This window comes from Garra rufa, chromosome 12 (genome assembly GCF_049309525.1).
Source record: "Garra rufa chromosome 12, GarRuf1.0, whole genome shotgun sequence".
In the NCBI taxonomy this organism is placed as follows: Eukaryota; Metazoa; Chordata; class Actinopteri; order Cypriniformes; family Cyprinidae; genus Garra; species Garra rufa.
The window spans coordinates 22,951,471-22,965,239 of NC_133372.1; the positions used below are offsets into that span (position 1 = coordinate 22,951,471).

At 36.8% G+C, this 13,769-nt stretch overlaps 1 protein-coding gene across 1 annotated transcript in view; it reads left to right on the forward strand.

Moving 5' to 3' along the window:
- The window catches only part of rab6ba (RAB6B, member RAS oncogene family a), a 140,595-nt gene that overhangs the window by 50,512 nt on the left and 76,314 nt on the right, over window positions 1-13,769 (forward strand). Inside the window, exon 2 of the mRNA XM_073851408.1 lies at window positions 10,322-10,380. Coding sequence (XP_073707509.1) covers window positions 10,322-10,380 — 59 coding nt within the window. The remainder of the gene's footprint in view (window positions 1-10,321; window positions 10,381-13,769) is intronic.

The following is a 13,769-nucleotide window of genomic DNA, read 5'->3' on the forward strand; positions in this document are numbered from 1 at the left end:
CATATACTGGTTTTAATTGGGCCTCATGATGGCAACCCCCACCGCAGTGCCTTTGAACAGACAGATAGGGGGCACTCCTGATTAAAGGAGAAACCTGTTAATTGCCCGATTGTGTGACTTCAAGCACAGCACTTATGCATATTAAGCTGTCTATGACAACACTGTATAATTGATAGCTGGTGACCTCCCATGGGTGTTTGGATCAGAAAAGCTTCTCGTAGTCCCCATTAAAGTGTGTTTTTGTTGTTGTAGCATACAAAGGACAGTCAGCTAACCTGAATTGTAAAGTGTACACAACACATTATATTTGTGGTTCAGATAAGAACCCCTCACAAATAGAGAAGCTTTTGCATTCAAACTCACAAAAAGAGGTGCCTCTAGAGGCTTTAGATCAAGGTAATTACTGCACCCTGTATTGTTGCTAAAGCTGGCTTGTAACATAAGCAAATTAGAAGTCGATCCACCGGTCTTTATGGTCGGCGTTTAACAGCGGGGGATTAGAATTGTGCACCATTATGCTGTACTCTGAATACCAGCAAATCACAATAAACAATGCCTAGCCTCATCGTGGCAACACCCAAGCCTAATTAATGGAGTTTCACGGGAGAGACATTTGCATATGCAAATTTCATGACCATGTTAGCGAGCATTAGATGCAAGTGGCTTTGATGCTGATTTATTGATGGCTCTTTACAACTAAGGTTTTGTACATAGCAGGGCTAGATCAGCCAGTGACTGGGGCTTCTGCTGAGCTTCATGTAGGGGCTGGTATCCAGGGAAAAGTGTTCAAAGGGCCGCTCTTTATTCTCAGTGTCTGAGGGAGACCAGTGCACCTCTCCACATTAATTAGAGTTTAATGGCAATCGATAGGTCTCAGGCCCTGAAGAAAAAAATATTGATTTGTACAAATGTCAAGATGAAACAGTTTTGTGCTAAAGGTAGGTGGAAGCTGGGCTGAATAGGGATCATAGAGAGCTAAGGTTAGATGTTTTTTGGGGGACGTTGTTCACCGCAATCAGAGCCTTCATTTGCTATGTATAAAAACATACATGATACTGTGCTAACAGAAAAGCTGAAAATTGGCAGCAACATAAGGAGACTAAGGATTTTTGTAACACATGACTGAAGCCCATTTCCATAATTGTAACTTTTTATTTCACAATTCTGACATAGTTATTAAAATAAGACATATGCGAGTTTATATCTCACAATTCTGACTTACCTCGCAATTGCGTGTTATAAAGTCAGAAATGCAATATATAAACTCGCAATTCTAAGAAAAAAGTCACAATTGCGAGATATAAACAAAATATTCTGAGAAAAAGTCCAAATTGTGAGTTTATAATTTACAGAATTTGTTTTATTTCTCGCAATTGCAAGTTTATGTCATGCAATTCTGACTATGACTCCCAACTGCGAGATTATATCATGCAATTTTAAGAATAAAAGTCATAATTTTTTCTCAGAACTTGCAATTGCTAGTTTTAACTCTTAATTCTGACTTTTATTCCTATAATTGCAAGACATAATTTTGCAGTTGTAAGTTATAAAGTCAGAATTGCATGATTGTGAGAAATATATGAAATAAACTCACAATTGTGACTTTTTTTCTCAGACTTGTGAATTTATATCTTGCAATTCTGACTTTATAACTTGCAATTGCGAGTTTATATCATGCAATTCTGAGAAAGACAGAATTAATTTATATCTAGCAATTCCGACTTTATAACTCACAATTGCAAGTTTATATCATGCACTTCTGAGAAAAAAGTCAGAATTGAGTTTATATCTCGCAATTCTGACTTTATAATTTACAATTGCGAGTTTATGTCATGCAATTCTGAGAAAAAAGTCAAAATTGTCTTTATATCTCGCAATTCTGAGAAAAAACAAAGGAAACTAGGGATTTTTGTAACACATTGAGCTAAAATGATGGAAGCCCATTTCCGTAATTGTAACTTTTTATATCACAATTCTGACATAGTTATAAAGTCCAATTCTAAGGGGGAAAAAAGACAGATATGTTCTCAGAATTGCAAATTTATATCTCACAATTCTGACTTACCTTGCAATTGTGTGTTATGAAATCAGAACTGCAATATATAAACTCCCAAGAAAAAAGTCAAAATTGCGAGATATAAACTAAAAATTCTGAGAAAAAGTCAAAATTGTGAGTTTATAATTTACAGAATTGCAACTTTATTTCTTGCAATTGCAAGTTTATATCATGCAGTTCTGTCTATAACTCCCAACTGCGAGATTATATCATGCAATTTTAAAAATAGAAGTCAGACTTTTTTCTCAGAACTTGCAATTGCTAGTTATAATGGAAGAATTGCAAGATATAAACTCACGATTCTGACTTTTATTCCTATAATTGCATGATATAATTTTGCAGTTGTAAGTTATAAAGTCAGAATTGCTTGTGATTATTTGTGAGAAATATATGATATAAACTCACAGTTTTGTCTTTTTTCTCAGACTTGTGAGTTTATATCTAGCAATTCCGACTTTATAACTCACAACTGCGAGTTTATATCATGCAATTCTGAGAAAAAAGTCAAAATTGAGTTTATTTCTCGCAATTGCGAGTTTGTCATGCAATTCTGAGAAAAAAACTCAGAATTTAGTTTAGTCTCGCAGTTCTGACTTTATAACTCGCAATTGCAATTTTTACTTTTTTCTCAGAACTGTGACATAAACTTGCAATTGCTAGTTATAATAGAAAAATTGCAGAATACGCAGTTCTGACTTTTATTCTTATAATTGCATGATATAATTCCGCAGTTGTGAGAAATATATGATATAACCTCAGACTTGTGAGTTTATATCTTGCAATTCTGATTTTATAACACACACTTGTGATGTAAGAATTGTGAGATATAAACTTGCAATTATGAGAACATATCAGTCTCTTTTTTTTTGTTTACCTCAGAATTGGACTGTATAACTCACAATTACGAGACGCAAGCTCACATTTGTGAGAAAAAAGTCAGAAATTGTGAGTTATATCACACAATTCTTAGTAAAATAGTCAGAATTCAGTTTATATCTCGCTATTCTGAATTTATAACTCGCAATTGCTAGGTTATATCATGCAATTCTGAGAAAAAAGTCAGAATTGTTAGTTTGTATCTTGCAAATCTGAGAAAAGATCTTGCAAGATCTTAACTTTAAGGTTGCAATTACCTTTATTAATGTTTTATTCAGTGGCAGAAACAGGCTTCAATATAAAACAGCATTTCTAACCATTTAGAAATTAGCTGAAGTGTACATGTATAAATGATGAAATCACATTTATACATGTTGCCTATCCTTATCTATAATGTTAATATTTATCATGAAAATTATTAATATTGTGTTATAAGTTTTTCCTCAAACCCACCCTGAGTGATTTGTATCAGACAATTGCATCAACATTTGTGATAAGCCATGAATAATAACACTGAGCTACAGAAGTTGCAGTAAGCAGTGTTACAACCATCCCTCTATATAACCTATGAATTATGTATCTTCCTATCTGTACATGAACATACATGGAATATTTTCCATTTGATTCATGAAACTGTGGCACAAATATGCTGAAAGCCTTGTTTCTCCAAACATTTATTATGAACAAACATGCAGAATTTGAAAAATTAAATGAAAGCTGAGCCACAGATTCTTTTCCAGCAAGACTCACAGCACTAATGGTGCTCTCATTCTTTAGGACTGTTATGAGCAACCAAGGGTTAGAGATTGACTGGTTAACATGACCTTTTTTGCCTCTACTGGTAGATCAGTCAGTCTATTCTGACTTTTTTTCCCAAGCAGCAATATATTAGCAATATGTTAGCAATATACTGTAGCTCCATTATATATCTCCATTATATATATCTCTCTTCTAATTTTCTTCTCATTGAATGTCTTGTTTTACTTAAACATGTCACATTACAGAAGTAAAATGGATTGGGAAGAGATATTTAGACTGACTTTAAGGCTATAGTTCACCCAAAAATGAAAATTCTGGCATTTCACTTAACCACAGAAAAAAAGAGGGTCCGTAAATGACGACAAAATTTTACTTTTTTAATGAACTGTTATTTTAATGGCTCAGAGCAGGCTTGGAGGCTACCAATGTCTGACACGCCAATCAGAAAATTCAAGTTTGTGGGTAGCAATAGAGATATGAGCACACAGAAAGAGACATGCTGCATGTCAGCAGTGTCAGTAGATTACTCTGTAATCCTTCATTCTCTTTTAAAGCCTCGTACCCTGTGCTGTTAACTACAGACTGAACAACCTCTCTGGCTAATGGCTCTCTAATTGTTCTGCATGTGTTTTTATGCCCCTTCAGCCTGTGCTGAGAGTGATGATTCAGAGAATTTGCAGCAAAACATGAGCTTTCCTGGGATGAAAGAACAGCATGCAGCTGACGGACAGAGATGCGATAGGAGAGATGAGCAGGTGTCATTATAGATACATCAGCAACTTTTTTGCTGTTTGTTTGCTTTCTGCTGCACTTCTCATGTCCTTTGTCAGTATGTAGTTTGACTTAATTACATTGCTGTAGTGTGATCATGTAAACAGATTGAACATGGATATAATGTCACATAATGTAACAAATACAGTTGAACTCAAAAGTTTACATACACCTTGCAGAATCTGCAAAATGTTAAAATAATGGGGGATCATACAAAATGTGTTATTTTTTATTTTGTACTGACCTGAATAAGACATTTCATAAAAGTTTTTCAGCATTGTTGTGTATTTGAAGCCTTTCCAACAGTGACTGTATGATTTTGAGATACGTCTTTTTACACTGAGGACAACTTAGGGACTCATATGCAACTATTACAGAAGGTTCAAATGCTCACTGATGCTTCAGAATGAAACGTGCACTAAGAGCTGGGGGTGAAAACTTTCGGAATTTGAAGATCAGGGTCAATTTCCCTTTTTTTCTTCTTCTGGGAAACATGTAAGTATCTTCTGTAGCTTCTGAAGGGCAGTACTAAATGAAAAAAAAAAAAAGATATTTAGGCAAAATAAGAAAAATTTACACATCTTCATTCTGTTCAAAAGTTTACACCCCTGGCCCTTAATGCATAATTTTTCCTTCTGGAGCATCAGTGAAACTTCTGTTTTTGTTGCATATGAGTCCCTCAATTGTCCTCAATGTGAAACGATGGATCTCAAAATCATACAGTCATTGCTGGAAAGGGTTCAAATACACAAAAATGCTGTAAAACTAAAGAATTTGTGGGACCTAAAAGATTTTCTTATGAAAAGCAGACAGTTTAACCATTCAGGACAAACAAGGGACTCATGAACAAGAATCACTAAACAAAAACAAAAAAACACTCTGGATCATTCAGGTAACAACACAGTATTAAGAATCAAGTGTATGTAAACTTTTGAACGGGGTCATTTTTGTAAATTCAACTATTGTGTTTTTCTTGTGGACTATATGTAAACATGTTTTATGTGAAATATCTTATTCAGGTCAGTACTAAATAAAAAAATAACATACATTTTGTATGAGCCCTCTTATTTTGGTAAAATAATGAACATTTTGCAGATTCTGCAAGGTGTATGTAAACTTTTGACTTCAACTGTATATCAAAAATAGTGCTGTACAAATACCAATAGAATTAAAGTAGAAATCTTGAAAAATGAAAACAGAAAACTGAATTTGTAAAAAAAAAAATTCAAAAAAATTTCATAGGGCTCCTGTATTTTTAACAATGCGAAGATGCTGCTAAATAATGTATGCTAATTATTAGTAGCACTAATTATGGTTAAATGATTCCTGCATGATAATATACAAAAAAGTGCCTAAAATAAAGTTCATTAGCCAGACTGATAAGCATAAGCTTTCATAATTGATATTGCTGATAGACTGTCTGTGGCATTTTACATAGTGTCTTTCCAGAAATGTGGTTTCACAACATTAGTACTGAGGATTTTTATCAGCATACATGAGTGGATTTGTCATGAATATATAATAGTGATGAAATAAAGCTGTTTTAAATTCAATTCTTGGAGTTCTTGGTGTGCCTGCTAACATTTATCAGGCAGTGCCTCGAGTGTGCATTAAAGAGATATCAAAGACCGGAATCTCTGTACCAGAAGCCTCTGCTGTCAGTTGCGTTCATGTTTTATCAGTATAGTTCTTTAATAAGATTTGGGTTTAGAGGAAGCAGAGGCGATGAATATTTCTCAGGGTGGGCTTATTTTTGAAAGTCAATTTCGATACAAGCATGTACAATATTGTGTTAGCTAAGAAAAGCTATTGAAGTGTTGTTTCCGCTGTTATACCACAGGAAATAAGATACAGTTCATTAAACACATTGACCTTTTGTAGCACGTTGGCGATGTATTTGAAGTAGGTTGTCCTTATGAAATAACCTACTATAGTCTTCTCATCAAAATGTAGGAAATACTGTAGTTCATTTAGAAATAAAAATGATTACTAATCAGGAAGGCCCTTAAAGGGATAGTTCACCCAAAAATGTCAATTCTGTCATTAATTACTCACCTTCATGTCATTCCACACCCATAAAACCTTTGTTCTTCAAGTTAAAATATGTTTTAATGAAGGTTAGGATTAAATTAAAATTCAGTTAAGATATTTTTGACCCTCCATAGACAGCAAAACAACTAACATGTTCAAAGACTAACACAGAAGAAAAGAAATTGTTAATTAAAGTTGTCATTTTTTGTTTTCTTTGTGCACAAAGTATTCTTGTAACTTTATAACATTACAGGTAAACCACATGGGCTTGACAATGTCCTTAATACCTTTCTAGACCTTAAATGTTTTAGTTGCGTTGCTGTCAATGCAGGGTCAGAAAGCTCTCAGATTTCATCAAAAATATCTTAGTTTTTGTCACACAAAGATGAATAAAGGTATTACGGGTTTCGTACGACATGAGGGTGAGTAATCACTGACAGAATTTACATTTTTTGGTGAACTTTGAAGTTGTCATGGCAAAATATGCATTATTAGATAAATGTTATAGTGTTTTATCATTTGTTTTATGGCTCTATATTCTTAATTTCAAATTTAAAACAGTTGAATTTCTTATTTCTGGGATTCTACATATTTAATTTGTGCATTTTAACTGTATTTGATTAAATACAAATACAGTTGATTCTAAATACTGTGTTGTTACCTGAATGAACCACAGCTGTATGTGTGTTTTTTTGTTTTTGGTTTAGTGATAGTTGTTCCTGAGTCCCTTGTTTGTCCTGAACAGTTAACCCTGATGTTCTTCAGAAAAATCCTTCAGGTCCCACAAATTCTTTGGTTTTTCAGCATTTTTGTGTATTTGAGCCCTTTTCCAACAATGACTGTATGATTTAGAAATCCATTTTTTCACACCGAGGACAACTGAGGGACTCATCTGCAACTATTACAGAAGATTCAAACGCTCAATGATGGTCCAGAAGGAAAATACACGCATTAAGAACCGGGGGTGTAAACTTTTGAACAGAATGAAGAAGGTAGATATTAGATATAAGATATTTGTTTTTCATATAGTACTGCCATTTAAAAGCTACAGAAGATACATATATGTTTCCCAGAAGACAAAATAAGTTCAATTTACCCTGATCTTCAAATTCAAAATAATACATTGTTTTTCCTTCTGGAGCATCAGTGAGTGTTTGAACCTTCTGTAATAGTTGCATATGAGTCCCTAATAATAGATGGATCTCGAAAGCATACAGTCATTGTTGGAATCACTGCTAACTGTTTAACTGGCAATTTAACTGTTCAGGACAAACAAGGGACCCATGAACAACTATCACTAAACAAAAAAAGCTGTGGCTCATTCAAGTAACAACACAGTATTAAGAATCAAGTGTATGTAAACTTTTGAAAAGGGTCATTTTTATAAATTCAACTATTATTTTCTCTTGTGGATGTATATGTAAACATATGAAATATCTTTTTCAGGTCAGTACTAAATAAAAAAATAACATGCATTTTGTATGACCCTTCTTATTTTGGTAAAATAATTAACATTTTGCAGATTCTGCAAGGAGTATGTAAACTATTGACCTCAGCTGTAAATGCATGTATGCCTTCTTTGTGCAGCACTGAAGATTTTGTGTAATTTACCATTTGTAGTATATATAGTATGTGCTTTAAAGATGCAAGACAAAATTCTATTTCTAATTTATTCTATCTGCAGCTTCTCCCATTAAACCGTCAGCTTACCCTTAGATTTTTCAACATGCTTTAGTTACTTTAGTCTCTTCCTTCCCGTTTCCTTATCCTATATCCATTATCTGATTGTGCCTCTAATGGGCGCTCTTAGTGGAGTCAAAGCACCAAATCCAATCTATCACAGTAAAGTCTAAGCGCAAAGCTCTATGTCCAGCTATTGCTCTGCTGTCTAGAATAGGTGATTAACTGAAAAATGTTGAATGCCCTCTGCTCCACTAAATGACATGATATTAAATATTTAACAGGACTAAAATTAGACGCCCACCACTCTATCCATTAGGAACAGAGTTTGAGTATTCCGTTTGGTGGATTCTGATGAGACAGAATAGAGAAAGGAAAAGACTGCTTGCTGTTGATGAATGATGATTTGTTTTTCTTAAATCTGTGTTCAGGCTTCAGCCTAAACAAGTAGTTTGGGGTCAGATTTTTTATTCTATTTTAAGAAATTAATACTTCTTCAGTGAGTATTCAGTTGATCAAAAGACTTCAAATAAATGCTGTTCTTTTGATCTTTTTAAAATTAAAGAATCGTGAAAAAAAGTGTATCTTGGTGAGCATCAAGTCAGCATATTAGAATGATTTCTGAAAGATCATGTGACACTGAAGACTGGAGTTATGGCTGATGAAAATTCAGCTTTCCCGTGACAGGAAAATTTTACATTTTAAAATGTATATACCAGAATTTATTTTCGATCAAATAAATGTACCCTTGATGAGCATAAATGGCTCCTTTCAGAAACTCTACAAAATGTATAGAGAAAATAACATTTAAAAAGAAATCCAGTTACCAGTTTTTCAACCTAAATTTGCTGCTTTAGCGAAGCAAATCTAAATGGATGTTTTATTCCCACTGGTCTTGATGCAGTAGGAGCCGATGGTTTATGTATGTTAGCGTCTGCCTTTAGCATTGGCTATAGCAGGGACGACTGGCTATCTCTCCACTTGCAAACGTCTTCCATCCAGCAGTTTCGTCTGTACTCAATAATCACGGTTCGTTTGATGGGGAGGGAAGGGGGCATAGCCCAAACCATAATTCAGTATTTACTCAAAAGCATTAGATAAAGCCTTATGAGCCCCATTAATTTAGATCCTCCTCGCTTTTAAACGGAGACAGATCAGTGTCTTAGGGAAAATTAGCATTTAAATGACTTGTGACCTGCAGCCTCCAGTCAACTCGCTGCGAAGACTTCTCAGCCGTGAGAAATCCTGCTCTCCTTTATTTGATCTGTAGCTCAGAGTTATTTTCTGTGCGTGGATGTGTGGGTGTGGGTAAATTCATCCATTTATCTACACAGGTATATTTTCTTGTGTATTTTTTTTCTCTTGTGTCTCAGGGGAATTTCAGGTCAGCAGGGCAGATGAAGTTGTGCTGATGTTTTTATTGCAGTGTCATATCTGAGTTTAGGTTCTGTGATGGTATTACTGGGATATTTTAAACAGTTTTCTGCCCTAGATTTAATAAACCTTCCTCAAAAGAGGTAAAATCTAAATAATCTACCTTTTTAATACCTTTTTTATTGCTTGCACAGTGGAGCTTCAAAAAGCATGAGAATATTACCATTCATAAAATATACATGGGGAAAATAAAACACTGTTATGTGATGCTCTAGAAAATGTAGCAATTTCTGTTTCTCATATGACAGGTCTATTCTTACCTCAAAAGAAATCCTTTTTAATCTTCAAATCTAAGACTGAGTTTAGGTTTTCTATCGGCACCTGTGATTCTATAAAAATAAACCTTTAACATCCATGGAACCTTTTTTATCACATAAAAGGTTCTTACATTTTTAAAATGTTCTTCATACTCTGAAAAAAAGAACTCTTCACTGAAAGATTTATTTGGAAATCAAAAATGGACCCTTTATTTTAAAGACTCTCCTCCTAATGCAATAATTTTCAATGGTTCCATAACGTCACTGACGACCTTCTGGGTTCGCCTCCTATTGAATGATTAGATCTCTTGGCAGAGGTTTCAATTAGCGCAGTTGGCAGCCCACAGCTTGCAAATCAATCCAGTAAGCTCGGGCAGGCATCACTGGCTTCCTCAGTCGCCGTCTGCTTTCAGATGGCTTCTATTTTAATGTTTCTCTTCTCTTTGTTCTCTTACAGTGGGGAAGACTTCCCTGATCACACGCTTCATGTACGACAGCTTTGACAACACGTATCAGGTAGGCAGCTGGCGGGCCGCTCAACATCCTTGTCATTCTGTCACTCAGAGAACTCAAAGTGTCCCTCCCCTTATTGTGCAGCATCAAAGAGTCATTGCGCACAGTCTTCAGAAAACATAATGGGCTGAGTTCAGTCTTTCATTTGTGAAGACAATTCTTCCAAATTATAAACATTTAACATGATTGTGTGGTTATTGAATCAAAGAAACACATTTGCAAAATTTGATTATTCATCCTATATTCACCTCCAATCTCAGCTGAATCAGCAGAAGCAGAGGTGAATATACATATATGGTCATAGGAACTGATTTTACACGCATATGATAATGTGTAGTGAAATTCTTAGTAAACGCTAAGCCAAATTTTCAGCGGAAGCACTCTGCAGGTTGCTATAAACTGTTGTATTGTTGAATCATGTGGGGGTGGAAAGCATGCTGTTTGAAACATCTCAAGGGAAGTGTTGTCTATATAAGGTTTATATTTTTTAATTAAACCTGTGAGGGAGCTGGCGTAGGGGAATAGAATTCACCGCATGTGAGATTTGTTCTATCCCCTAAAGTCGTCATGAAAATTCATTTATATGTATATGTAAATTCACCTATATCTTTCATTTCAATGTTATAACTCAATCTTCAGGTGAAAACAACCGACGTGTGTCGTAAACCCCACCACTCTACAATGGACTGCACCTGCATATTAATTTTCAGTATAATACCAGCATTTTAAAAACCAGCCAACAACTGATAGTGTTACATGTGGCTGGCAGTAAGCGTACAAAGAAGAAGGAGATAAGAAAAAAACAGCCTTTAATCCAATAACCGGCAAGGACAACTCGGGAAACAGAATAAAACAACCACTAAACATTAAATGAGATTGGACAAAGAACTAAGTGAACACAGGGCTTAAATATACAGGAAGTGTAATCAAGGAGAACAGACACAGGTGCGGGCTTATCAGAAACTAACTAAAGGGGAAAACGGGAACCAATGAAACAGACAGGCAACACAGCCATAGGAAGCAAAAACAAACAACTCATGAACCCATTTCTGCAACACCGTAATTATGTATCTTACTGCATGTTTTGCGGCAGTTTTCAAAGTGAAATGTCCAGAGAGTGTGGTGCTGAAATACACGTTCAATACGTGACTGTGGCACGTTTTTATTATGTTGGTACAGGCACATATTGCTACATTTATATTATGCTGCTTGAGGTATGTATTGCGGCTGTTCAGAATTCAAATATCCGAGTAGTGTCGCTAAAGCGACACGTGATTTTAAAATATTCTATCTGACCCCAAAGAGTGAGTTTTTTTAGGCGACCATTATTTTAGAATGTTTCGCTTTAATGTTTCCATGGCGACGCGTCATGTGACACACCGCAGCCACAATAGCACTGTAAGACACATGGATCGCTTTTATTTCGTTTTTCCTTTTTTATTATTAATATTCACAAGCATGCTTACTATATTATGAAATATCTGATATTCCGATTTTGAAATATGTGCAAGTAAATGTATTTAAAAGTTGAAACACTTTTATTATGACCGCGTTAGTTGATCTATACCGGGTGATGGGCGCCGCCATGTTTGTTCACGCTGAATCCGAGCTGAGGGATTTACAACACGCAAATTCATCCTCTCCTCCCGAAAGACATTAAAGTAAGTCTCTGGTGAGCTGGGAGAAGAAGAGAGTAAACTTTATAGTTACCTACATAATCTGTATATGATATCAATAAAATATGTTGTCAGAATATATTTGTAAGGATCATTATCGCCGCTTCCATAGACATTAGTGTTTGTTTTACAAAGTATAAATGTATGGATTTGGTAGTACGTATGTGTATTTAATTGTCTGAAACCTAAAATAAGCTTTATATGGTTGAAAACACTGAATAGTTGTGATAATATGACAAGCACTCAGCGCGTCCGATCTGGCTCAGCGCCAGCCAAAGCGCCAAAACCGATTTGAATTCAGCAGCTGATCACGTGATGCGGCGAACTTTCGAATCACACCGGTGTGATCGTACGCTCCAGGAACCAGCCGAGACAAATCACACGGGTGTGATCGTATGCGTTAAAGGGTTAATTAAACACATCAGATTCAGATCATCAGCTCATTAGTAAAGACTCCAATACCTAAAATGAGTGTGTCAGACAAAGGAGAGATGCAAAATGTGCAGTGTTGGGGGGCCTCCACGAACGTGGTTGGGAACCACTGCCCTACACCAAACCCAACCCTAAATCTACCCGATAGTGTTAACAAATTAGTGATATAAAAATGCATTTGTTGATGCAGCCATGCTATAGGTTGTGAAGACTGAGGGAGCAACCAAGGAAGAGCCAGGAGCAGGAGAAGCCAGGTGGAAAATTAGAGCACAGCCAGCACTAAGGCCCTTCATGGAGTTGAGGGAGGGATGGAGAAAGCCTCAACAACATCATAGAGATGGAGCCACTGGAGGTGTGGAGACCCAGGTGGAGCCGAGCAGAGGGAAAGCCAAGGTGACACCGGAGGTCTGGAGCCCCAAGGGCTGGAGGGGATGGAGGGATGAGGTGAAGCCAGACGAGTGGAACCCATGGCAGAGGCAGGTCGATGGCTGACCAAGGCAGAGCTGGAGGGATAATGGAGCCATGTGGATCCAGTGGAATGATGCCACGGTGGAGACATAGGAGCAAGGAGCCAGGACGGAGCTGATGGGTCAGAGGGCCCAGGAGTCCGGGATTCAGAGGAAAGGAAAGGAAATGAAATGAAAGGAAAGGATGTGACATGTAGCCAAGTATGGTGACCCACTAAGAGGCAGAGACAGGGGATCCTCATGCCTATGCACACCTGGTGACTGGAAGACCCAAGGTGGATCCGGACAACAGGGTGGAGCAGACGAATAAATGACCTGAGGGACTGACAGGAGCCAGCGGAGTTGAGGCCGAGAAGGAGGTGGGAGAGGGAAGCTGGTTGGGAACCCAAGAGATTCAGGTGATGCAGGAGATTCTAAGCTGGGCAGAACCAGCTTCGGCTGAGGCTCTGGCTCTGGGGCGATGATAGGCTCAGTCATTTCCTTTTGCACTGGCTCGTAATTTGCGGCAGGCTCTGACTGTCCATCTGCAGTGGGCTTTAGTGATCGCTCCTTGCAATGGGGTAATGGCTGGCTGGGCTTTGGAATGGGAGTGGGGTTGGTGATGTCCTCTGCTGGGCAGGCAATGAACGGCGAATCGCAACTCAGCAGCACCCACTCCACAAATGCAGTGAAGCTTCCTTGAGGACCTTCCCTAGATGGCTTTTCCTTCACAGTGCTTAGTACAATGTAGAAAAAGGTGCATAAGCAGCTGTCCGGATAGTGTGTCAGATATGCGAGACCTAAAACATTCCTCCTGTGGGTGAACTGCTGGAATGTC